Genomic DNA, 26,344 nt, shown 5'->3' with positions numbered 1-26,344 from the left:
TTTTCACTTGGTCTCGCCATCCTTTATTCACTCAGATGCTCCAACGTGTCAATCTGGTAAAATCCATTTCTCAGCCAATGACCACCCTACACAAGAACGGGAAGATAAAGGGACCCACACAACCCTTTCTCCTCCTTAATCATTAGCTCACTAGCTTTTGGCAAACCATGTCCTTTGCCAAGCAGCGCACTTCCGTATGAAATGGAGCAGGGCCCCTCCCGGACCTCCATGCCATCACTGGCGCCCCTGGAGCAGACCCGACCTGCAGGCACCCGCACTCGGGGGTGCTTCCCGGCAACCCAAGGGCTTCTGGCCAGCTGGGAATACACCTGCAGATCCGGCAAGCTGAAGCAGCGGCTCTGCTGCTGTGCCTCTGCGTCATGTCACGAGTCAGCATGTCTGTGCGACAGCGTGTCCTCTGATTTTGCTTCCTAGGTCCCAAGCACAGAGTTAACAAATTCCATAGGGTCTGGTCAAGTGAGCGTGTCTGCAAACATGTGACGCATTTCATCTTCAGTGACGAGTCACGTGATGCTATACCTCACTTCTTGACCACAATCTGACACGACTATAATGAAGATCGTAATTTTTAATTGAAATTTTAGTCAACATACAGTGCAATCTTGGTTTCTTCCACAAGGTGGTCATTTTCCTACTTTTGTAGGCTTGCAGTTTTGTCCTCTCAGACCTCTGACTGATTTCTTGGGTGTTCAGAAGGATTTGATAAGTATCTAGCTGTGTTCGAGGGGCAAAGACGAGCTCAGGGCCCCCTGACTGCTCTGCCATCTTAACACCTCGTGGTCATAATTTTGTTTTTTTAAAACAAAATTTTTAAAGATCCACACCCTTCTCTAACTTAGATGTGGTAGCGTGAAGCACTTGTGAGGCATCCGCTGTACTCCTGCTTCAGCTGGTAACGTCCACATGCAAACGAGACATTTGGGGGCGGAAGGACGAGAACAGTCACGACAGGCATCCATGCCTGAGACCTCACTGTGCTAATTAGTGGCAATTTACTTTTTTGAACAGGTTTAGTCTCGTGAATTTTGAGGACATTCTGCGTTTTTAAAAAAAATGTAAATATCTGTACAAATTAAATCTATTCCTAAAACAGAGAAAAACTGGACAAACTGAAGGAATCTGGCTAAATCTGTAGTTAATAGCATTATATATCAACATTTGTTACTGCTCGGATATGTGCCCTGTATCTACACTGCAGGAGGTGGGCGGGGGCTATGGAAAGTCTCTGTACCACCTTTCCATTTCTCCTGTAAATCTGAAGTTATTTCAAAATTAAAAACTTACAAAATCTGAATCTATTAAATACAACACACATAAGGGGACTATAATGGCCTTATGGCTTCAGGAAATGGGTAAGAGGAATCTGAAAGCCTGAAATCTTCAGAATTTTCTAAAACAGGGCAGCCCTGGTGGCCCAGTGGTTTAGCGCTGCCTTCAGCCCGGGGTGTGATCCTGGAGACCGGGGATCGAGTCCTGCATTGGGCTCCCTGCATGGAGCCTGCATCTCCCTCTGCCTATGTCTCTGCCTCTCTCTCTCGGTCATGAATAAATTAAAAAAAAAAAAAGAATTTTCTAAAACAAGTTGCCATGAAGAACTCAAAAAGTTAAGCATGCAGCTTATAAAAGTCAGAAAAGTTGAAATACTAATTTTGATTCAGCAATTAAAACTCTTGAAAAATTCATAATACAAATGACTTACTCTTCTATTATAAATTATTTTTGAAAAAATAATGTCCTGAAGCCCTAAAGGCATATAGTCCACTTTAACAATTTTTTAATTTAATGAACTGTTTTTAACTACGTTCTATTTTATTTTTTTGTTAAAAATTTATTTATTCATGAGACATACGCAGAGGGAGAAGCAGGCTCCCCGCAGGGAACCTGATGTGGGACTCGATCCGAGGACCCCAGGATCATGCCCTGAGCCAAAGGCAGATGCTTAACCCCTGAGCCACCCAGGCGTCCCTGTTCTGCTTTATTTTTAAAATAAACTTTTTAAAAGTAAGCTCCATGTCCAATGTAGGACTCGAACTCACAACTCCAAGACCAGAGTCCCAGGCTCTTCGGACTGAGCCAGCCAGGCACCCCTCAAAATAAGTTTTTAAATGCTTCTAGAAAAAAATGATAATTCGTCATGCAATTCCATAACACGTTAGCTATTTTCAACATCAAAAGCAAATTTTAGGTAACCAGTAAGAAATGATAGAGAATATTAACAAAATGTGTTCTACTTGGAAGCACTTGATACATGACTAGACATTAAATCGGAGTTAAAGATGAAGGTAATAACCACACGTACCTTTACTTCAGCAGGACAGCTGGGAAGACGACGTGAGAGCCGAGGGAAAGGAGGACCATGCGTGCGCATGCGGAGACCTCACGCCACAGACAGAGGTGGTGGCTAAGCAGCGCTGGGCCTCCTACACTGGACCCCTCGGGGCAGCCAGAGACTCCTCCAGATTCACTCTCAGAAGAATCCCCCAGGCTCCCTCCAGAGGGAGCCACACAGACGGTGCTAGAATGGACCTCCAGGCGCCCTGAAAGGCCGTCAACATTCCACGGATGATGCACTGACCAGCATGCTGAGGGTGCCGCCTGTGGCACCCCGCTTGGCAGCAGGCCCAGAGGAGCCCCTGGAGGCCCCTCTGACCGAAGACAGCAGACTTGGACCGTCAGAGTTCACATAACGAGACCGTGTTTAATGAACACCAAAGTTGGTGCTACAGCAGAGGGCTGTGGGGGCTCAGAGCGGGGGCAAGGGTGGCAGTGGTGGGGGGTGGGGGTGGCGAGCATGGTACCGCCTCTCAGCACCTCTGTCCCTTACTAGGGACTCACACTGTCCCCCTTGGAGCCTCTGGACAGTCCCTGGGGACAGCAGAGCAGGATGACTGGCCCCATGTTACAGGTGGAGAAACAAAGTTCCAGGCAGATTCCAGGCCTGCCTGAAACCACAAGGACTACTGGTCCTTCCTCCTGTACCACGGTGGCCCGGCTCAGAGGAGACTGGAAGAGTGGGCAGGAGAGGGCCAATGCCCCACAGCAAGAGCAAGCAGGATGGAGACGGCAGAGGCACGGTGCCCGGGGCCACCAAGGGCCGCAGCCACGTGGGAATCAGGCTGGTGGGCGGGACCCCTGGCACCTGTGGCTCGAGCTGCCACAGGCTTACAGGGCTGCTTGGGTGGCTGTTGGCTTCCCCTCCTCCCCCCAGTGCCCAGGCCCTCAGGACCAGCTGAGGGAGGTCATGTGGTGGGAGGCTGCTCCCCAAGTCTTCACGGGGCACCTACAGTCTACAGGGCCTGTGTGGGGCCGGGCTGGGTAGGGCAAAGGGGGGAGGTGGCAGCACAAGAAAGCCATGCTGTACGCCAACGACAGGGCTGAGAGAGGGCTGTAGGGGGGTGTGCAGCGAAGGAGCTGCGTGGGAGGGGCCCGGGGAGGAGGCAGGTGCTGACAGACGAAGACAGGGGTTCCACACTGAGGAGTCTGGGTGGGATCCTGGGGCCACCGCAGAGGCTGCAGGGGAGCGGAGGAGGCCCCCAGCAGACAGGAGGAGAGCTAGGAAGCGTGGACTTCACCGGGCAAGTCCCTGGAAATGGAGCTGGCTGGGGTGGGGTCTGTGGCAGAGGGCCCCTCCCTGGGCCATTCTGGGCTGCCTCTTTGGGACTGAGCCCGCAGGGAGGCCCAGCAGAAGCCCCAGGCTCTGGAACACCAGGACACATGATGTCCCCTCAGGCCCTTCCTCATACTGGTGCTTGACCCTCCCTCGGGAGGGGCCCAGAGCTCAGCACAAATGCTGCCCTCCCCTCTTTCACCCTGTGGTTCCCATCGGAGAGGCGGCCACAGGTGCCGGCCAGCAGGGGGAGGCGTCAGGACCCTGTGGGGGTGGGCGGGGACAGGGCCAAGGAGCGGCACCCACACAGGAGCAGCCCCCCAGGTGCGGGTGTGGTGTCTTCGGGTGCGGTGTCTTTGGAGCCACCAGCCACAGGACTCAGGGCGGCTCAGGGCTCTGCTCCAGAGCTATGCTAAGACACACCAGCAGGGGGTGCCACGGACCCACACTTGGTGGAAGGTTCCTTCTGCTGTCAGGTCCCCACCCCACACCAAGGGACTGAGACTCAGGGGCTGCAAGATGCGGCCCCTCCTAGGCCTTGGGCGCAGGAGTCCTCCAGAGCCCAGAACGGGCGAGTCCCAGCTAGAGGCAGCAGCAAGTCTGAGCAGGTCTGAGCAGGGACACCCCCCCTCCCAGCTGAGGTCCCAGCAGCCCCTGCCCGGCCCCCCACCAGAGCACCCCCACGCTGCCCACCGCAGAGCGGGGGGGGGGGATTTCATCTACTGCCTCTCCCCTGAAGAGGGGGTCTGGCCACTGCCTCACCCCCCACTGCACGGTGGCAGCCCAGTCACCACCTGCGCAGGCGCATCACTGGGTGTCAGGGTCCTGGAAGCCCCAGGCCTCCACAGCAGCGATGAGGAAGTTCTCAGAGCAGAGGGGCTGGTTGTTGAAAGTGTCGCAGTGGCCGGTGCGGCCCCGGTTCAGGTCCCCATCGATGTAGAGTGCCTGGCCACCGCCTCCACCTGGGGGAGGCTCAGGTCAGGCCGGCTGCCCTCTGTCCACTCTGCTCCTGCTCCTGAGCATCTGCCCTTGCAGGGAGCAAGCCTCACAGCTGGCCCTGCCCTGGTCCTGCCAGAGACTTCTCCAAAACCACAGGGCTGACCCTCGGTCTCCTCAAGCCCCCCTGGCCAGGGTCCCCACCGTACAGCCGCCTGTCCCCATGCCCACCCCCGTGCCTGCTCCAGCCTCCACACTCCCAGTTCTCTTGTCTGCCTGTCCCTCGGGGAGGCACCTGCTACACGGGAACCCCGGCGCCCCACAACCCTGCGCCCATCTCCCAGGCTAAGTGACCAAGGGCAGGCAGGGAGGTGCTCACCTATGATGAGGCAGTCGTTGCCTCCGGCCATGAACATGGACTCAGTCTTGGAGGGCAGATTGAAGTGACGTGTGGCCAGGAAGGGTGAGAGGCGATCTGCAGGGTCTGAGGACATGGGGCGGCAGGGAGGGGACGGGGCAGCGACAGCCTCCAAGGACACCGGCTTGGTCAGCTCCGGGTGTTTGATGACCACCCACTCATAGCGCTGGACCTCAGGCTGCAGCTGAGGGCAAAAGGGCAGCGTGAGTCCCAAGCACACAGTCCCCCGTGGGCCCTCCTGCCCACCCACTGCCCCCCGTCTTTGTCAGCGCCAGGCCCTGTGCCCGGGCCGGGGAGACGTGGCACAGGGCAGAGAAGGCTCGCTGCCTGCTCTTGCACGGTTTGGTCTGATGGTCACAAACAAGAAGCCAACGGGGGGGCTGTGGGGGCTGTGGTGTGACCACCCCAGCAGACTCACTTACCCTAAACACGAAGCACTCTCCGGTCCCAAAGAAGCCCACTTTGCCTCCAAACTTGTTTCTCTCACTCCAGTCTGTTGACAGGTAAGCCCCACACACCTGGGGAGAAAGGTCATGAGGCTGCACCCCGCCTACTTGTGGGAGCACCCCTCGCTTGTTGCTGGGGGGTGGTGATACAGTCACAGCTGGGGGGCCCTGTTGGCAGCGCCGCACCGCCCCCCCCCAACCAGAGGGCCAGAGGTGGCCAGTGGTGTGAGGAGGTCAGAGTCTGGAAGGCAAGGGGTGGGCAGCGAGGGTGGGTGGGTGGCCGCCTCGACCAGCACCGGCTTATTTGGGATACTTTTGTTTCCCTCCTTGGCCCTCAAGCACGGGAAGGAGCCCACGTCCACACTCAGCCATCAACCCCAAGGATGCCCCTCACAGAGAAGCTTCCAAGAGATGACCCTGTTCTAGAATGTTCCCCAACGCCATCAGCCAGCAAAGCGCGAGATTCCCTCAGACTCAGTCCTCTGAGTGGCTGCAGGCTTTGCCCTAAGTGTCTGACCATGAGTCACCTGCTAGAATGCAGACACGGGATTCCCATGGGTGCAGGCTTGGGGGCCAAGGAACAGAGAGCCTCTACCGGGGAAGCATGTGCCCTTGAGTTGGGGGCACCTGGGTTCTAGCCCTCATGGACGCCTCAGGGCACTTCCCAGGTGACAGCCCCTGCGGACAGAGGACGCCCTGAAAACCACCTGTCAGGGTGGAGGCAGGGGGCAGACGGCAGGGCAGCAGGCAGTGCTCCCTGAAGCCAGGCCCCGTGGTCTCAGGCGGATTCGGGGCTTAGAGCCCCAGGGGGACAGGGTGGGGGTCACAAGGGGAGGCTGGACTCACCCATGTGAGTGGACGAAGCCTGGGTGGAGGTTTCAGGGCAGCACCCACCCTCCCCGAAGTTCATCAGAGGCAAGGACCCCTCCTCACCTCCTTTTGCGTGGTCTTAATGAGCAAGAGGGTGGGTTCGTGTCCTTCACACTGGAAATAGAACCTGGGGGCAAAGATCACACATGCCAGCCTTACTACCTCCTCTGTGCCACCTCTGGCCACGGCATCTGGTGCCCACAGCATCCGAGATGCCCGGCCACCTGCGGTAGACGGGCCTGGGGACCAGGCATGACAAGAAGCCAAGGAGCTTCTCAGCCAAGATGAAGCCCAGAACAGGCAGCCTGGGGCCCAAGCCGTCAGCTACGCCAGGACCGTTGGCCCTGGTGTGAGGTGGGGGAAGGCGCAGGGCAGAGTCCTCAGCAGGCATAGCCATGTGCCAGGTGCTTCAGGGACACAAGACCAGAGGAACAGGTCCCTGCTCTAGGAAAGCCTGGAACGTGCCCAGGAGCCTGAGCCTCTGGGGGACACGCAACACTGGGAAGTGCGTGAGGAGCCCTGACATAGCACTGCGGTGGCACTGAGTGTCCAGGGCTTGCATGGTATCCCTGGTGGTCCTGCCTGGCCCATCCCTCAGCGGGCCTCCCACGGAGCACAGAGGTGGGGAGCAGGGGAGTGTATCTCTAGCTATGCCAACACACTCATGGGCCGCAGACAGTGCCCGCCATGAGGGCTGGGGCAGCTCTCCCAAAGTCACCTCTGTGGGGCCACCTGGGACACAAGCCAGAAACTTCTGAGGCTACCTGCCATCTAAGGCTAGACTGGAGCTACCTGGCAGAGTTGCCTCGGGAGGCGGTACGCCTTGAGGGGGCCCTTCCACAATACTGTGGCCCCACCTGCGGACCAGGCAAGTCGAGGCTGGGGAGTAACGCCCCAAGGCCTACCGCCACAGGTCACCCTGTCCTAGGACTCTGATAACTCCTAGGTGGGCATCTGCCTCCTGCATGGTCACAACACCAACGCGGGAGCCTGAAGCTGTGCTGGGTATCCAGGGCAAGGACCCCTCAGGTTTGGGTGGCCTGGGAATGAGAGAAGTCCAGGAGGAGGGGCTCCCAATTCCAGGGCCCCCAGGGGGGAGGCAGAACCTTGCCCAGGTGTATCTGAGGGCCAGTCGCCAGCCAGCAGAATATTCTGGGAGGCCCCACAGCCCACTCTGTCCTCCCATACCGCAGGCCCTTAGAGTCCAGGCCCTGGGGCCTCAGGAGGGCAGGGCCCAGCCCCCGTTGGGCTCCCGGGTGTTACCTGGTGAGGCTGTACCCGTGCTGCAGGGAGGAGAAGAGCAGGAGGGGCTGGCAGAGGGCGAAGCGTTCGGGGACCCACGACCAGATGTCCCTCATCTCCTTCACACTGACAATCTCCGAGTGGAAGTTCTCTGCGTGCACGGCTAGGTGCACAAACTGCCTGGGGAAAGCGGGGGTGGGGGGTCAGAGCACAGCCGGGACCCCAGCCCTGACCAAGCCTCCCTCCCCCACCAGGGATGCAGAGCCTCTTATATAAGCTAAGCCCGCAGGGGGATTCTCACCTATTTAAGAAACGGGATGGTGCTGACCCCTGGAGCCCCACTCCCATGGGTACAGAGGGGAGAGCACCCGGCCTGGGTCGCGACACAAGCACTTTTCTCTAATCAACGGGGACAGAGAGCGAGCCAGCTCTGCCAAGACAAGGCTTCAGAGCCAGCCGAGCACTGAGAGACAGCACATGTGAGGCAGCGGAGCAGAGAGACAGGGCCTGGACATCAGCCAGGCTTCAAGGTGGCGCTACCCAAGCCAGAGCGAGCGGCCAGGCCCTGCGACAGCCAGGCTAGAGGAGGGACAGAAGCCAGGCATAGAGACGTGGTTTCCAGACCTACCTTTTAGAAAGTGAAACACTGAAAAACAGGAGGAAGCAACAGACACAGAGAAGACAGAGAAAAATAAAACAGACAAGGAGAGGTTAGTGGGAGGCACCGATGGCCGGGACGCAGCTGCCTGCGGCCCCGGAGAAAGGCCTCCGTGCCTACAGCCTGCTCAGGCCGAGACAGTGTTCGGACGCTCGCCGGGTGCTATGCTCGGGGCGGGCAGCGTACCCAGCAGCCACGGGGACAGCAGCGAGGGAGCCCAGGGCTGGGAGTGACCCGCGGCAGTCAGCCTGGCCACTACAGACCCTCTGACCCCATGGTTGGCGTCTGGCTTCCGTCTTAGCCACGGCCTTGTCCCCGAGGGCACGACCCTGCGCCTTCTGCAGCCACAGCTGCCTGAGCCGGCCGGGGCCGGGGCCACAGGGCCCCTTCTCCCCTCCCGTGGTTTTCTGTCCAGGCAGGGCTGGCGGGCGGGCAGGCGAGGGTGGGCGACCAAGAGGCTGGCAGGACAAGTTCAGGCCCCAACACCCAGGATGTGCCCCACCCCAGCTCTACCCAACGTGGGCCCCTCAGAGCAGCCTGGGGCAGGCCACACCCAAGGCCCCGAGGGGCCTGCCTACCTCTTCTGCTTGACGGTGATGCCTTTCTGCTTCAGAGCCTTCTCGTTGGCCATCTGCAGGAGCTGGATCTCCTTGCGGGAGAAGAGGCGGATGGCGAATGCCTTCTCCAGCAGCTTCTCCGGAGACACGGTCTTGGCGATGTCCCTGACGAAGGCACGAATGTCCTGCTTCACGCTGTCCGACTCGAGCGGCTGCCCAGCTCTGACCTTGTGAAAGAACTTGAGGATGGCCAGCGCCACGCGGTACAGCACCTTGTACCCCTCCACCAGGAAGACATCGAAGACGCGAGCGAAGTAGCTGAGGGGCAGCTCCCCAAACAGCCAGCGCTGCCAGTCTGCGTACACCTGCAGGACATCCTCGGACACGGCCACCATCAGCTTGTGGGCCGCCTGGCAGTACTTGTTCACAAGGTCCCCAAACGTCATGCAGGATGACTCGAAGGCCAGGAAGCTCTGATCTACAAGCTTCCTGCTGGGATCATTGCAGGCCAGGATGCGGCAGGCGTTCTCAAAGCACTGGGCCTCGTCCGTGCTGTAGTGGAGCAGCAGAGCCACGACAGCGGGCAGCGCGGGGCAGAAGGACACGTCGGGGAACTGGTTGGCGATGCACAGCAGGATCTTCCGCACGGCACCCTCGCCCCGGGTGTTCAGGCAGTAGCTGGGCACCTGCGTGTTGTCCACGAACTCGGGCAAGGGCAGGCTGGTGCCGCTGTGCTTGCCCACAATCTTGCCCACGATGTCGCTGTACACGCTGGCATCTGGCGTGACGGTTCGGCAGGGGATGTCGCGGATCAGGCGCTGGTACACCTTGCCCCGCAGGGCATAGCTGTGGGCCCAGTAGCCCTGGCGAGCCAGCTGCTTCAGCTCCGCCAGTTCCGTACAGCTCAGCTCCTTGGGGCCCTGGTCCTGCACGGCAGCGTCCATCTTGTCTCTGTCCACAAAGCAGTTGTACCCTGGGGGGTCCATGGCGCAGGCCCCGGCGCCCCAGGGGCGAGTCCTAGCCTGCCAGGAAGGGCACGGAGCCGCTCAATCCCCGGCCCCCTCTTTGAGGCTTCGCGGTTAACCTGTGTGCCATCCCATATCCTGTCGGATTAAAGATCATGCTTAATACGTGCAGGCGAAGGGTCATGTCTTAAAGAGCATGTTTTTGTTTCATCTTTCTATAAAGTATTAGAAGGGCTTCCATTTCAGATAAGTTGTTATTTTGAGAATTCACTATGAGCTCTGGAGTAGAACTTCTTTCCACAGGGCAGGTACTGGAGTAGGTCACACACACTGAGTACTCAGAGCTGGGGCTGAGTTCCCAGAAGGGCTAGGCCAGCCTTCCCCCGCCCCACCTGGGCCACCAACCATCGCTCCCCCACCCCCCCGCCCCCGGGGCCACCAGCCTCCCCGCCCCAGGCCACCAACCATCCCCCTGGGCTGCCAACCTCCCCCACCTGAGCTGCCAACCACCCCCCTGGACCACCAGTCACCCCCCACCCAGGCTGCCAACCACCCCCCTGGGCCACCAGCCACCCCCCACTGGGCCGCCAACCACCACCCTAGGCCACCAGTCTCCTCCCCTATCCGGGCCGCCAACCACCCCCCTGGGCTGCCAACCTCCACCACCCAGGCCACCAACCACCCCCCTGGGCCATCAGCCTCCCCCCACCTGGGCCGCCAGCCCCCCTCCCAGCCCCTCACACCCACGGGCCACCAGACCACGGTACCCCAGCAAGTCCAGAGACACTCAGTTTCTGCTCCCTGAGGCTTTGGGCCTTCACAGCTGTGCGTGCTGCACCCCACCGTGTTCCTGCTCTGCCCCACTATCCCCTGGATCAGAAGCCAGCGGCCAGCCCTTAACTCTCTAGAGATTTCAGCTAAGATTCAGGGAGAGAAGAATCACTGCCGGGGAGTAGACAAAAGGGCTGAGAAATAAATGGAAGGTGTCGGAGCTTCAACACTAACGTGTTTCTGGGTCCGAGTGAGACAGAGGTATTGGGGGATCTGGTGCCGTCCCTCCATCATGGGCAACCGCTGAGATCCAGGCAGACGTGACAAAACAGGTACGACATGCAACCTGAGACTCTCCGGCTGATGGGTCACCGCATGTGGACGGTAAGACAGGAGTCTACCGTTCAGGATGCCACAACTTGACGTCTGTCTTTGCCAAAGGCTACCGCCTTGGCACAAAAATGCCACGTCTGCCCACGTACCTCGGACCAGCCTTTCCGCCCGAGATGGAACAAGTGTCCAGAGGTCTCAGGCTCTGCTTCAGAAGGTGTCACTGAACGACCAGACAGTTGTAATTTCTCCTGCATCTATAACATTCATCTGAAAACATAAAAAGGAAGTTGAACCTTAAGGATGCAGAGCAGAAATGAAAGAATCAGTGAGAGGGTGGCTTGAGAAAGCGCCTTCATACGGTGTGGTTTCTTTCATTGTGGTAAAATATGCATAAGATTAGCCATTTTTCAGTGCATGGTTCTGAGACATTAAGTGTGTTCACACGGTTGTGCAGCCCTCACCACCATTAGTCCCCAAATCTTGTTCTTCTCCCCCAGTTGAAACTCCACCCCCATTCAACAAGGACGCCCCCTCCGCAGCCCCTGGCGCCCACCCTTTTACTCTCTATGAATGGGACACCTCTAAGGGCCTCACAGAAGTGGAATCATGCACACTCATCACTTTGTGTCTGGCTTATCTGAGCACGACGTCCTCAAGGTTCATCTAGGTTCATAGTGTGTATCAATTTTTTTTTTAATTTAAGACTATTTTTTATTCTTTATTCTTTCTTTTTTTTTTTTAAGATTTTATTTTTTAAGTAACATCTACCCCAACATTGGCCTGGAACTCACAACCCCAAGATCAAGAGTTGCACACTCTACTGACTGAGCCACCCAGGCGTCCCTACAGCAGTTTCAAGTTCACAGGAAAACGGAGAGGAAGGTACAGAGATTTCTCACACCCCTTGCCCCCACACATCCACAGACGCCTCTGTGGTCAGTACTGCTCACCAGAGGGGGACATCTGCCACAGCAGCTCAGCCTGCATTAACACATCATCATGACCTGAAATCTGTAGAGTAACTAAGGTTCGCTCTAGATGTACATTCCAGGAGTCTGGACAAACGTAGGATGACATCTCCTCACAACAGGACCATATAATTTCCACTGCCCTACAATACCTCTGCGCTCCACCTGTCCATTCTGCACCCGTCAGAATTTCATTCCTTTTTTTTTTTTTAAGATTTTATTTATTTATTCATGAAGGATACAGAGAGAGGCAGAGACACAGGCAGAGGGAGAAGCAGGCTCCACGCATGGAGCCCAATGTGGGACTCGATCCGATCCCGGGACTCTGGGATCACGCCCTGAGCTGAAGGCAGATGCTCAACTGCTAAGCCACCCAGGCGTCAATTGATACCGCTCTTATAGGAGATTCCTCATAGAGAAGATTAACTAAAATAAAGGCTTTGTGACAACATCCACATAACATGTCCCACCAGCAATGCCTCACCCACAGCAGGACCCGACCTACTGCTGGGCTGGAGCCTTCCTTTTCAGAAGAAAGTAAGTCTTGGGCACCTGGGTGGCTCAGTCAGTTAAATGTCGGCCTTCAGCTCAGGTCATCATCCTGGGGTCCTGGGATTGAGCCCCGTGTCAGGGTCCCTGCTCAGTAGGGAGTCTGCTTCTCCTTCTGCCTCTCGCCCCACCATTCATGTGCTTGCACACTCTCTCATGCTCTCTCAAATAAATGAATAAAATCTTAAGAGAAAGTCTTTTTTTTTTTTTAAAGATTTTATTTATTTATTTATTCATGAGACACACAGAGAGAGAGAGAGAGAGAGAAGCAGAAACACAGGCAGAGGGAGAAGCAGGCTCCATGCAGGGAGCCCAATGTGGGACTCGATCCGGGGACTCCAGGATCACGCCCTGAGCTGAAGGCAGGCGCTAAACCGCTGAGCCACTCAGGTGTCCCTGAAGAAAAGAAGTCTTAATGGAGCCGGTGTATTTGCTCTATCCTGAGTGGGAAAGTAGCCACGGCCCCCTCTTCCCCAGGCCCTATGGCTGCTCCCAGAGCCATATCCAGAGCCATGCCCGGGCTGTGTCCACAGCCCCCATGTGCAAATTACCTATAGGTTTGTGGGGTTTTCGTTTTTTTTTTTTGTTTTGTTTTTTGTTTTTTTTTAATAAATTTTACATGATCTCTACCCCCAATGTAGGACTCAAACTCACAACCTGGAGATCAAGAATCACATGCTCTCCGGACTGAGCCAGGCAGGTGTTGGACTTATAGGGTTTAAACCCTTCATTCCGGGCTCTGGGCCCACTAACCTCTGAAGAGGACCCCAGGCCCATCCTGTGTGCATGAACAGCAGCAAATTATCAGGGCAGTAAACATGTTTATAAGCAGAACAAGAGCTGGGCAGGACAGCACCAATCCTCACTCAACCGGCCTCACGTTCGGGTGGAATATTAAACTGGAAACTCCAAAAACGATTATCGCGCTTTGCAAAGTTCCGTCAGAAGGGCCTCCAGGGAGAAGCAGACAGTTTCATTTGCTGCAACAAGTAGCTCAGGGACACGCCGGACTCCGAGGGAGTCGAAGGCAAGGGCATGTTCAGGAGACCCCAAAGGAGCTCCCTGGACCCGCACAGGTGTCCTCTAGTCCCCACCCCAAGAGGGAGCGCAGCATTTCCGAGGCCAGGCACTCAAGGCTTGCAGTGACCGCCTCAGGCGTCTATAAAACCAGATCCAGGGCGGTTTTCTTACCTGTCATTGTCATTTTTAAATAGGAACTCATAATCACAAAATGGTCAAATAACACAAAATCATGGAACAGAAGTGTCGAGTCCCGTTTCAGTCCCTCACCCCAATCCCACTCTGCCTTCCACATAAAGATGATCGCTGCTCACATGTTATTGCATATCCCACAAGGCCTCTTCCCTAGATCTACACACACACTCATTCACCATGAAGTGGGACTGTTAAGCTCCCTACTGGGAAGGACAAGTCAGGGGGCAGGAAACACAGCAAACATATAAGATAATCAAGGTTGAAGCTCCTGCCCTGGAGCTAAGTTTTGGAGCTGACGGCCTGTCTCCCCAGATATCCCCCCTGCAGCTCGCAGCTGCCACACCACACTGCCCACCTGCCCCCCACGCAGCAAATGGGCCTCTCCTGCTTCACGTCCACACCTGGGGGTCGGGGTGAAGGGAGGCAGCAGCGAATGCAGGAGATGACCTAGGGTTCAGCCAGTCAGGCCTGGCTTACCAGCCAGCTTTGTCACTTGTTTGCCTGAATCTCACACAAGCCTGCCTCTTCCCCCAAAGGGCAGGTGCCTGCGTATAAAACGGAGCTGAGGGATCCCTGGGTGGCGCAGCGGTTTAGCGCCTGCCTTTGGCCCAGGGCGCGATCCTGGAGACCCGGGATCGAATCCCACATCGGCCTCCCAGTGCATGGAGCCTGCTTCTCCCTCTGCCTGTGTCTCTGCCTCTCTCTCTCTCTCTCTCTCTCTGTGACTATCATAAAAAAAAAAAAAAAAAAAAAAACGGAGCTGATAAATACAACCCACCGCGTGGGTGGTGGCCCTCATGCAACACCTGCGGGGTGAGCTCACACTCCAGGCTCACTGGCTGGGGGCTCAAGTGGCACCCAGCAGGCAAGCACCCCCACCACCACCACCGCTCTCTCTCACTTCTCCTTATCCACGCTCTGGCAACTTGCCAGCGGGGCTCTGCCAACAAGTGCCCCGGAAAACCATTTTCCTTGGGCCTCCTGATGGGGAGGGAGGGAGGGAGGAAATGATTTTTTTTATCACAAATGTTGCACTCACCTAAAGGCCACCCTCCTCCCCAACCTGTCTCAGGTTCACTGCAGAGGAACAGGATGGGGCCAAGGCTGGTTTTTGGAGGGGACACCTCTCCACCACCCTGGGGGCTCCCAGAATTTGGAATGTAGGGAGATACTTGGTATGTTCTGTCCTCAGCTCTGGGCCTCGCCTACAATTCTGGGAAAATTGAAAAAAATTCTACTCAATCTCCTTTCAGACTCACCAGAGGTACACTGATGATTTCAGAGAGCCGGGGCCACAGCACACCTGGTGGGTGACAACTACTTCACTAGGCTAATCAGAGTGGACCTCTTTCAATTTGAGCTCCAGTGACAAGAAGGAAGCGGCCAAGAGAGCTGAGGAAAGGTCACTCTGGACAGTGAGAAGAACAGGCGCAAAGGCCCTAAGGCAGGAACAGGCTGGTGTGCTTACAGGAAGAGACGGGCATCCAGAATGGCCAGAGCACAGCAAGCCAGGGAACAAGCAGCAGAGACACCAGGGGCCAGCTCATGCACCGGGAGGGGTGTTGATTTTCTTCTAGGTACAGCCGGAAGCAGGGAAGGGATGTGATCCAACGAATGTGCTTAAAAGCCAATTGTTAGGAGGATTAATGAAGACTGTTTATAGAAAGCGCCCAGGCTCGCCTGGCACGCAGGCTGCTCAGATGTCCCCAGGGCTTCTCGTTCTGCACAGGGTCCCCTGGCCTGGTACGGGCTCAGAGACATCTGGGGAGTGACAGAGACCTGCTGGGTCATCTCACTTGACCAGTCCTGCAGAGGGGCCCCCAGCACGGCCCCCTCTGGTGGGAGAGGTTCTCCCACAGGCCCACCAGAGTCCCTTGCTCTCTCTTTAGGAGCAGTCCCTCCAAATGGCTTCCTCAGCAGACCTGCTTCCCCTGCTCCTGTAAGCCCCTCCAGTGACCCTCTCAAGCACTGTGCCTGTCCCGAGGGTTCAGGCCACCTACAGTTATTCTTGAGCAAAAATAAAACAGAACTCTCTAGGAGCCCCTAGGTGGTGCGGTCAGCTGGGCACCTGACTCTTAGTTTCGGCTCAGGCCATGACCTCAAGGGAGTCTGCTAGAGTTTCTCTCCCCTCGCTCTGCCCCCTCCTGGAGCATACTTCCTAAAATAAATAAATCTTAAAAAACAAACACACAACTCTAAGTGGAAATGAGTGACCCCTATTTCACCCAGTGTTATCTTGCTATACTGGCAACAACTCAGTCCGGCTCCTCTTCCCGTCATGCTGACCACTGTGCCCTCTGGCCACTGCCCTGGGTATGCCCAAGGCAAGTTTACATCAGGCCTGGGTGATGGAGAGGATGCTCCCCACAGGCCCCAGCCTTGCTTGCTGTGTTCTGGCCATTCTTCCTCTGTCTCTAGGGAGGAAGCTCCCACGAGGAGCCACTTTCACTGGGTGCACCCCATGAGAGTTCCTCTCAACCTCAACTCTGCCCTCCAGACCTCCAAGAAGGTCCTGGCCCATGGTGCAGGAGCCCAGGCGCCCCAAACCTGCCGGTTCTCCTCCATCAGGTGTACAGGGCCCCTGCCTACGGGAGCAGGGTGAGAGGAGAGGGCCCAAAGACCTCCTGCTGGGATAGCAGGGCAGGAGATGCCCAGGAGCAAGCAGCTGGCACCACCTGCTCAAGCGGGACTCCTCCTCCCCCATCCTCAGGGACGGCTGAGCACAAAGCCCACAGCTGCTGGCTGCCCTAGCTCCCGTAATTCTAAGGACAAGTCAACGACACAGAGATGGCTCCACTTTATAGGTTAGAGCACCAAGTACAGAGGGCACCCACGAGTCCCCAGCACACACAGAACCTGCTCAGGTCTGTCAGCCTGTGAGGCACACACGGCGACCCCTGCTGCACCCACAACCCTTTTCTCACGTCAGGAGCACAGGCCACCTGGACGGTCAGCCCCACCCAAGCTCTCTCCTCAGCCTGGGCAGGGCTGGCTTCCTAGAGCCGCACTGCTGTCCCAAAACACGGCCCAGGGTCCTCTGAGTCATGACACCTCTGCATTTCTCACCTCTTACGTGGGGAACGTGATTTTCTCAAACTCTTGGATGTGAATCTCACTTTCCTGTGACAAAACGCAGACACACGAATGAAGTCTGGGTGATTCCATCTCAACCACCCACCAACATTGGGGTCTGTGCGTCCCTTCCAGGCCGTGCCTCCCAGGGGCCCCGCATACCACCACGGCTCCCCTTGCCCCAGACTTTTATTCATTTGACAAACTTCTGTTGAGATACCTCTTGTGTGCCACGAGAGGCCAGGAAGGGCAACGGGAGACTAGCAAGGCAAAGCGTGGACATCACTTGAGCACAGCAAAGGTACCCTAGGTGTACAAAGACGGGGAGCCAGCCAGGTGCAGGAGTGCCAATGGGCACAGCAAGCTGGGGAGCCTGCGGCAGCTGGTACCAAAGGGCTGGAGCTGGGACAGGAGGGGGCTGTGGCCTTGTGTGCCAGCTGCACTAGGAGAAGAGACACCCCCACACAAGAGGGAGCACAAGGAGAGTGAATCTAAGCAGAAGCTGGCACGATCAGACCCACATTTTAGAAAAATCGCCCTGGCGGCCGAGAAAGGAGGGCAAGGTCCAGGGAGGAGGCATGAGGAGGGGTGGGATGTGGCCACCCAGTGAGGATGAAGAGGACCCAACAGTGGGGGCAGACACGCAAGCAGGGAACAGAGAATCTGGCTCAAGGCAGGGGCGGGGTTGGCAGAGCAGAGGGTTTACTCCACGTGGGCGTATGAGGTGCCTCTTAAAGCAAGGATGCCTCTCAGGCAAACGTCAGAGCAGCTTAGGTTGGAGGCAGGTCCTGCCCAGATGCCAACAGTGCTGGCTCCTGGACTTCTCTGCCACCTGTCAGCCTCCTGGAGGGCACGTGCACGTGCACACACACATGCCCTGCACGCCACCAAAGGGCCAACTGTGGTTCCACGGGGCAAGAGGCAGCTCCGTGCAGAGGGAGGGGAGGCCCGCACGGGGATCCTGACCCAGTCCTACTGGCTGCGTCCTCACCCCTGGCCGCAGAACAGCTCACGGCCCAGGGCTGGGTCTGCTGCGCCTTAGTCACCGAGCACAGGATGGGGCGGCTGTGCCGCGGGGGTCAGCATCTCTGTCTCAGCATTTCCTCTGCGTTCTGAGCAATCCTCCATCTGTTCAGGGAGCAGGACCAGCACACAAGGGACCGAGAGGAAGGTGGTGCCGGCCCCAGCCCTGTACGTGTGCACATGTTGCGCATGCACGCAGCAGGACAGCAGGACAGGTGACATGCCTGGTTCTGGGCCTGCAGAGCTCCAGGGGACAGAGAAGTGTCCCCCTGCCAGGCACTGTCCCCGTGTGGAAGGCATGGCTTTTCACTCTCCAGGTGGCCCCTCAGCCTCGGAGACCACCAGTGTCCCTCAGGGTGGAGCCTATGGAAAGGCAGGGGGACAGCAGAACGAGGCGTCCCTTGACAAAATCTACTTGGCATCAGAGACGGGCATGCGGAGGTGACGCCACCCCACTCCAGCCCACCTTTGGGCGTGCGGGTGAGAAAGGCACGCTTGCTGCCTGGCGGAGGCGCTCGGAGTGCCAGGCGGGAAAGACAACATGCGCGGGAAGGGAGAGCTCAGCTCACGGGCGCTCGGGTACAGGCAGGCCCAGTGGAGCGGCCTGAAGGACGGGCTCCCGTCCACGGCAGGCGCGGCTTCCGGGGAGGAGGCGGAAGGAGGTGGGGGGCCAGGAGATGCCCCTGAGGCCATCTGGCTTCGACAGTCAGAAGGGGCAGGGATGGGCCTGGGCGCATTCCAAGGCAGGTGGTGACCACCCACTCCCATGACTCCGGAACCTTCTTCTCAAGTCTGAGTCAAATTGGACTTCCTCATGAGGCCCAGTCTTCCACGCGTCTGTGGGGAGGCCGGGAGAATGCCCCCTCCCAGCCCCAGGAATCTGCTGGAGGCCACGGGGACAGAGCTGGAGGTCACCGTGTGGAACCCGCGTGGGGATATCCACCTCCTCACCTGCGCCCTCAGCTGTAGGATGACACGTGGTTCTGCTGGGGCTGGGGGAGACGGTGCCGCAGACTGGGGTGACCAGTCACTGACCCCCAATGCCCTTATGTGCTGTCCTTTCACCCACCTCTCCCCCTCCCCCTCTTCTGCTCTGGAATCTGTGACACAGAGCACCCACCTCCTCATCCTCTCCAAATGTGCCCTTCGTCCTTCTGGTCAGACAGCAGGGGGCTCCCCTGGGCCCTAACCCCCCATATCGGCTCTCCCCAGGCTTTGCACCCCTTCTATCTAAGCTCTCACTGGACCCCATCCCCCTTTCCCCATACAATGCCCCTCCTCTATCTGGGCTCTCCCGGACCCCGTCCCCCCTCTATCACTAGTGCTCTCCCTGGACTCTGCCGTCCTCTATCTGTGCTCTCCCTAGACCCTGCCCACCCCCAATCTGGGGTTTCCCCAGATCCCGTCCCCTGTCCCCTTCTATCTGGGCTCTCCCAGACACTGTCCCCCCTCTGTCTGTGCTCTCCCTGGACCCTGCCCAACCCCCCATCTGGGCTCTCCCCAGATCCCGTCCCCTGTCCCCCTCTATCTGTGCTCTCCCTGGACTCTGCTCCCCTCTATCTGTGCTCTCCCTGGACCCTGCCCACCCCCCCATCTGGGCTCTCCCTGGACCCCATCCCCCCTCTATCTGTGCTCTCCCTGGACTCTGCCCCCCTCTATCTGTGCTCTCCCTGGACTCTGCCCCCCTCTATCTGTGCTCCTCCTGGACCCTGCCCACTCCCCCATCTGGACTCTCCCCAGATCCCGTCCCCTGTCCCCCTCTATCTGGGCTCTCCCTGGATCCCATCCCCCCTCTATCTGTGCTCTCCCTGGACCCTGCCAGTCCAGGGTCCTTGTTTCCTATCCCCTCATCCCTGCAGGGCAATTTGAGGCAGGGTGGGCAGCCTTGGCTTGATGCTCCCCAACTCTAGAAGCCTTTACATCTCTATCACTTCATTCACCTCCCAGTCAGCTCTGAAACTGCCATAGATGGTGTGTCACGAACAACCCACTGGCTCGTGATCCCATCCAAGAGCTCCTCACAGTCCTCTCCCCTCCTCCCACAGTCGTGACTCCATCTCCCCTTACCCAGCGGCCCCTACTCCCTCTCCCACTCAGCCTAGACCCGCCTGCCAAGCCCCTCCCACCCTCCTGCCTCTGCCAGCAGGCACAGCCCCGGGGAAGCAGCCTGCACAACTTCTCCAGGCCTGCACACAACTGCCGAGCTGCCCTCAGAGCTGCCTGGCCCGCATCCTCTTTCCCTGTGCACACCCCCACCAGGACAGCCTCACACCCACCTGTGCGCTTGCCCCGTCTACCTGGCCCTGCATCCGCATCTCCCCCAGGGCCTGGATCTCCGTTCCCCCGCCCCCCACAGCGTTCCCTCTCTGCTCTGAGAACCCATAGGCCGCTCCAGCTCTGTTGCTCTTTTTTCTTTCCTTCCCAGCGGGGTGCACCCACCTCCCCCCTTGCAGGGACACCCTTGGGCCCTTATCTCCCTGAAACATGCAGGGGTAACCCCGCTGCTCTCAGCTCCCCTCTCCCTAGGGCTCCCTCCTGCCTCTGTCCTCCACCCTCCCCTGTGCCTGTCTCCTCACCCCTTGGCTGCCACGCCATTCCTGCCCTCATCACTCCACGTGTCTCTTAAATGTGGCTTTTGCAGGGGTCCCCGTTCTTCTCAGCCTAAAATCTTCTTGTGAACTCAGGTCCTGTAACCTCCAACTGCTCTCCTGAGCGTCTCCCCCGCTATGTTCACTCCATAGGACCCACACGGCTCTGGGCTGCACCTGACAGCCTGCCCTTCAGGATCTGGCTCTTGGTGCCACCCTCTCCGGATGTCCACTGTTGAGGAGGCCAAGGCAGGAGACACCAATCTGCTTCACTCCTCGGCCCACACGCCCCCTCCTTTGCCTGCCTTCCTGACCCCCCAGGCAGGGTTGCAGGTGCCCTCACTGGGACCCCTCCTTGTGCAAAACGGTTTTAACTCTTGAGACGCTGTTGTGAGGCCCTGCATCTGAGTCCAGCCCTTCTCCTGCCCAAGGAGTTCAGAGCTCAGGTGCTCCCATCACACCCAGTGTACTTGGGAAGGAGGAAACAAGAGAAAGAAACACGAAGACTCAGAAAAATCTCAAACCACTTTAGCCTAAGAGGAAAATTTAATTCTAAATAATAACAACAGGAGCGTTTGCCAACTTGTTCTAAGCATGTGACCTTCCCAGCAGGCATCTTCGCATAACGGGAGGGCAGGCTGTGCCCTACCTCAACCCTGAAGCAGAATAGTGATTTTTCAAAGATTAATGGCAACTGGCACTCCACGGCAACTAGCAGGCAGCCAGTTACTGGGGAACTGGACAGTGGCCCTTAGCTGGTGGCGCCCAATGAAGGGCACATGCCAGGGACAAGGGGTGTAACCATTAATGAGGCCTTACTCACAGCACAGCTAGCTGGCCTGTCTGCCTGTCTCCAGGCAGAAGTTCAAATGCGGTCTCACCAATGGCACCTGAGCCCAGGGCATGAGACCTGGAACTGGTCCCAGTTAGCCACTCAAAACAGTTCCCTATGTCCCTCTGTTGGGTCAAACCCCTGTCCCCCAGCCTGGTCTGGTCTGCCCACAAGCAGGGGCTAAGGCTGCACTGGGGCTCTGCTAATGAAGAATCTTTATCTTCTGGGCAAAAAAGGGTCCTCCCAACAGCAGGTCTGGGAAAATGCCCCCCGGGGCACGTGATAAATCAGCTAGCTGCACGGCAGGAACGGGAGAAGGGAACTCACCTGTTAGCACCATTAGAATTCTGACCAGTCTGAATTCCAAGCAAGGTGCCTGTGACGGGTGTGCCGCAGAAGGCTGGGCACAGAGGAGGTTCTCAACAAGTATTTTTAGACCTGACAACAAAGCTGGGGCAAGAGGGAGTCTTGCAGGTATAATCATTTTAATAGGCATTCGAAACACTTCCTTGGCACCGGCATACCAAGTGCTGGAAAATAGACACAAGCTGTCAACGTGCTTTGGCTGCCTGTGGGCACATGAATGGACTGACCACGCCAACCCAGGTGCAGGTGCGAAGACAGGAAATCACAGGGTGTCAGGGGCCCCAGCTGGGTCCCAGGGTATGAGGAAGCCTTGGCCCAGGAGGCAGAAGTGACAGCATGGGCACGGAACAGGGCCTTAGTAGGCACAGCCGCTCAGGGGCTGGCAAGCCCTGCAGTCTTTAAGAGGGCAGGCCAGTGATCATCATTCATGGTGCAGAAGACAAAACAGTTCCATGGTCCAGCCGGCACAGCCCCCAAGAAGCCAAAGGGCCTAACACTGAGGCAGGGCATTCACTCCCATGTGCTTGGTGGTGAGGAGGGACAGCCCCAAAGGGCAGCGAAAGATGCTCGAGGCAGGAGTAATTAATGCATATACCTGGATCTTTCTAAGGCCAGTAGTTCTACCAAGGTGGGGAGGCTAGAACAATCCTTGCTGGAAAAGGAATTACTGAAGATCATTAGAGAACCCTAATGATTCAGGGTTCTCTAATGATACAAGGAAATGCTGAGGGGACAGCATGTGGAGGGAAGCTTTGGTGGGAGCAGATAAGGAGCTACATTTAGAATACTACACAGCAAGGCCTTTATTGGTAACAGAATCGCCCATAGGTAAGCAACCCTCACTGTGTGCATACCCAATTAAAACTGTGTAACAATTAGGCAGACACAGTTTCAGATGATGGGAAATAAGCCAAGCCATGTAGACTGTGTTCTCAACCACCTGTAAAAGGAGAGAGCAAGCTTGGGTAGGCTGGAGGGAGAAACCATGACTGCTCACACGTGACCCTTGCCAGCAGGTCCTTGTGCAATACGTGGGGCAGGCAGATAAGGTCATGCAACCCAGGCAAGGGGACACAATCACCACAAGACAGAACAAGATCTTGTTTCAGGTGCCCTAAGTGAGGAGCATGTTCCATCAGAGACAAAGATAACTTCTAACAGCCCACGGTGCACTTATCCGAAGGCCAGACCAGCCCTGTGGGGCCTGGTGCCTGAGGGCAGATAGGAGCTCTTTTTGCAACACGGGCCCTTCCTCATCCTCTCCCTGCTCTGCCCCCGGGTGTGAGAAGACAACAGGAGAGAGCACCACACGTTAGGCTCTGCATCAAGAGTCCTCCCAAGGTCCTGCTTGCTGCAGATGCTGATGTACCACACAGAAACTGGGGTCCTAGAGGTAGAGCAAGGGGAGCTTGAGAATTCCAAGACTTTGAATCAATCTCTGGGTCTGAAAAACACTTTTTTTCAGAGATCTAACTGTAAGAATGCTCTGAGAGGTCCAACCCTCGGCCTAGAGAGAAACAGGGTCCTTTGAGATGAGCGACAATCTGGAAGTTTCCTAAAAGGCACATAGACCTATGAGACAGGAGGGACCCTGGAATCACCTGATTTTGCACCTTTAGTATCTTACATTTTTCTGTTTAACCAACAGGGGCCCTATGACAGAGATAAAAAGCCCACCATCCTGCCCCCCAACCCCAAAGGCAAGGGCTTATTAATCAGACATCCACTACCTCACCCACCCTCTGTTGTATGGACATAAAACATCAGGGGCCTCCAGGCTTCTCTTGCTGGCTCCGTACACTCCTCTGGGGAGGCCCACCCGTCCCTATGGCTTCAGCACCACAGGAAGGAGTCCCCTAAATGCTCTCGAGCCAGGATGTTCTCTCTGGCTCTAGACCAACATACATCCGCCTACCATCAGGAAACCTCACGGACCCTCAGCTCAGCATCTCCAAACAGAAAGTCATCACCTGCCCCCAAGGCAGCTTCTTTCCGGCACCCTGTGTGTGTGACGTGGCACTGCCAACTGCTGTCACCCAATCTTGGAGTGTTCCCTATGCCTTTCTCCCTGCCCCTTCCCCTCCTGGCAGCCACTTGTCTCAGGGTCCTGCTGCAACCTGCACACCCCCCCACCCCCAGCACCTTCTTCTGTGCTGGGCCTACATCTCATAGTCTAGGTAGACTTCAGTGGCCCTTGACAGTTCCAACTTGGCTCAGGCCTTCACCCCTCAATGTGCCTACCGCTGCCCAGTCACCCATGGTCTGGGTGATCTGGTCAGTACCCACAAAGCTGAGATCTGTCGGGGGCTTCCCAGGGCTCTCAGGGTAAAATTCAAACCTGGGCCTGGAACTCAAGCCCCCTTCCCCACCTGCCACCAGCCTCGCTCTTGCTGACCGCCAGAGTTTCCCAAGGCGCTTCCTGCAACGGCATCGTGCAGGGTAGCCGTGCCTTCCTTCCTTTGCACGCACAGGCAAGGTCCCTCTGCCCGGAAGGCTCTTTCTCTCACGTGGTCTTGCCACATTTATTCCTCCTTCAAAATTTAGCTCAAGCCCTTCTCAGGACTCCCTACCGAAGGCCCACGGAAGGTTCTTGCTTGCTTCCTACAGCAAACTGTCCACCTCTCAAGGCAGGCGGTGCCACAGCGCACTGTGAGCTAAGGGCAGAGGCTCCTGCAGCTCTGCAGCCACATGACACCTGTGCTGGGCCTCCGTGTGCGAAATCAAGCAGGATTTCGATAAACTTGTGTTGAAAGCATAATGAAAGTCACTGAATAAAGAATTTAAGTGGATTCTTAATAAAATGCCTGAGGTTGTTTTTTTTCCCTTTGATATTACTTTGATATTATCTCCACTTGGAAAGTGACACTTGAAACAGCCACTGAAATTGCTGCCTTGCGTTGAAAAGGGCTTCTTTCTTCCATGAACAGAGTTGTCATAACAGGAAAGGTATGCTTCAACAGGTAAAACATTGAACAGGGTAAACGTTAAGTGCTTTTTTATAACCTGCCTCATTGTTCTTATGTACTTAAATCTGAAACCAACTAAAAGCGGACACTTAAATACATCTTCTGAGGTTGGCTCAGTCTGTAACTAGAATTAGAAGCAACACCGTGTGCCCAAGGTCACTGAGCCTGCTGGACAGTCCTGGCAGGTGCGGTGAGGCCCACCTGCAGGTGAACTTGCAGACTCGGGAGGTGAATTTTATTACTGTTATGAAAAGCCTGCGCAGACGACGCCTACGTTCCCTGAAGGTCACCCTTCACCCACATGAAAACCACTGCACTAGCTTGAGCACTTTGGTTCATTACAGCGGTCATTAAGACAGCACCCCTTGGCTACTCCAGGCCAGGCAGAGGGGAGCAAAGATGGACAGGACGTGCCTCTCTCCCTGCTCCCAGGTAGACAAGCTTCTAAACAGATCACATGCTACCCAATAAGTACTTCACATAAAGGCTTTATCTGACGGCTGAGAAGATTAGTTGAGGACCAACCTTCAGAACAAAAGCAATTGCATGTGGAGGTTACACGACTGGCCAGGGATAACTGCAAAACCTTCGTGAGATTTCTTGATCGCTTTTTATCTGGGTTTGTTTCTTGCTGCCTGTATCCCTTTCAATGACCAAAACCTGCATCCTTGTCTCCAGGACAATTAAGCAAACAATTACAGGTGTCTGCTATGTGCCAGGGATAGACAGTGAAGATGGACCACTCGCCTTCAAATGGAGGAAACAGCTACATCTGTGCAATAATGGGTTTGGAGTTTTTTTTGTTTGTTTTTCAATCGCTGGGAAGTCCCCCGCTGGCTCCTGAGCAAACACACACGATGAACACCACCTTCGAGTGCCCCTATTGGCCCTGAAAGGCAGACAGACACCTGACCAGGGATAGGAACCTGGGGAAACACTGGAACACCAGCATCTCGGGCATGCTGGTCACTTGGCCCACCGCTATCCTCACAGCCTCCCTGTGCCCCCCTATAGCCCAGGGGGCTCTCAGGCAACCTCTGCCCTTTAATGCCAGCTCCATGGGGGGTGATCCAGGAGACCCACAGTGCCTGCTCCTGTGCTGAGTGAGGTCATCAATGAAAACCTGGGGCCGGGCACCCAGCACCCCCCACCAAGGAAAACCAGGACCCGGCGCAGCCCGTCCCCGACCTCCAGCTGTGCTTGCTCAAGGCTTGGAAAGCACGGAGCGGGCCCGGGGCCCTGCGGAAATGCTTCCTGCTGCCGGCGGGGCCTGGAGGACGGCTGCCCCGGCTCAGCACACGGGCTCAGCACACGCCGGGCGCTCCGAGGCTGGTCACAGGCACCGGGGCGGCGGGGGGCGGCCGTGTCACCCCGGGAGGGACGCGGTGGCGGGTCGTCAAGCGCAGGACGTTATCAGAGAAGCGGCTGCAATTTCGAGCCCAGAAGAGGATTTCCTACCCCGCAGAGCCGGAAAGTGCCCCGAGAGCAGTGACACGGGAGCAGCTCCTTCCGTCGCTTGGCCCGGGGCCAGCCGCCGCTCGGGGTGCCGGCCCTGTCCTGGGTGGGCTCCCGCCGCGGGCTCGCCCCGCCCGGCGCTCGGTCCCGGTCCCGGGGGGGGGGCGGGGGGCCGGGAGGGCGGACGGGCTCCGGACCCCCGCCCCGACCCCTGCGCCCCCGCGTCCCCCTCCCTCCGCGCGCGCCCGCCGCGGGGACAGCCGGCGATCCGGCCCCGCTCCCGGCCGTCACGCCCCCGCCCGCCGCGCCCGCCGCGCCCGCCGCGCACCCACCTCCGCCCGCCGCGCCGCTCCTCCTCAGCTCGCCGTGCGACCGAGCGCGGGCCCGTCTGCGCACGCGCGCACTTGGCCCCGCCCCCGCCGAGCACGCGCCGCCGGCCGCCCACCCCGGCGCCCACGGGTCCCGGCAGCGGCGGGCTCTGAGCAT

The 26,344-nt window shown here is 57.3% G+C and overlaps 1 protein-coding gene across 5 annotated transcripts; it reads right to left on the bottom strand.

The window, feature by feature from the left end:
- Positions 1-26,280, bottom strand: TBC1D24 (TBC1 domain family member 24). 5 transcript variants are annotated; one of them, XM_077906244.1, is made up of 10 exons: positions 26,191-26,280; positions 10,974-11,091; positions 8,777-9,858; positions 8,169-8,186; positions 7,562-7,720; positions 6,362-6,425; positions 5,405-5,500; positions 4,944-5,166; positions 2,317-4,590; positions 1-1,553 (listed from the first exon to the last, which is right to left on the bottom strand). In XM_077906244.1, the coding sequence occupies exons 3-9, from the start codon at positions 9,739-9,741 to the stop codon at positions 4,436-4,438; spliced, it is 1,680 nt and encodes a 559-aa protein (XP_077762370.1). In that variant the 5' UTR covers positions 9,742-9,858; positions 10,974-11,091; positions 26,191-26,280; the 3' UTR covers positions 1-1,553; positions 2,317-4,435. The 5 variants fall into 5 exon arrangements, with proteins under 5 accessions (XP_077762370.1, XP_077762371.1, XP_077762372.1 ...); XM_077906245.1 differs by having other exon boundaries at positions 1-568; positions 2,321-4,590; XM_077906246.1 differs by lacking the exon at positions 26,191-26,280 and adding an exon at positions 25,862-26,002.
- Between the last annotated feature and the right edge of the window lie 64 nt (positions 26,281-26,344).

This window comes from Canis aureus, chromosome 8 (genome assembly GCF_053574225.1).
Source record: "Canis aureus isolate CA01 chromosome 8, VMU_Caureus_v.1.0, whole genome shotgun sequence".
In the NCBI taxonomy this organism is placed as follows: domain Eukaryota; kingdom Metazoa; phylum Chordata; class Mammalia; order Carnivora; family Canidae; genus Canis; species Canis aureus.
This window is presented reverse-complemented; position numbering and strand designations above follow the sequence as displayed.

Bases quoted from the DNA above. Each gene is read 5' to 3' on its own strand.
- TBC1D24 (XM_077906244.1), bottom strand. From the start codon at position 9,741: ATGGACCCCCCAGGGTACAACTGCTTTGTGGACAGAGACAAGATGGAC. The intron at 6,426-7,561 runs GTAACACCCGGG...CTTTGCCCCCAG, and splicing joins CACGGGTACAGCCTCACCAG to GTTCTATTTCCAGTGTGAAG. The intron at 5,501-6,361 runs GTGAGGAGGGGT...CTTTCTCCCCAG, and splicing joins TTAAGACCACGCAAAAGGAG to GTGTGTGGGGCTTACCTGTC.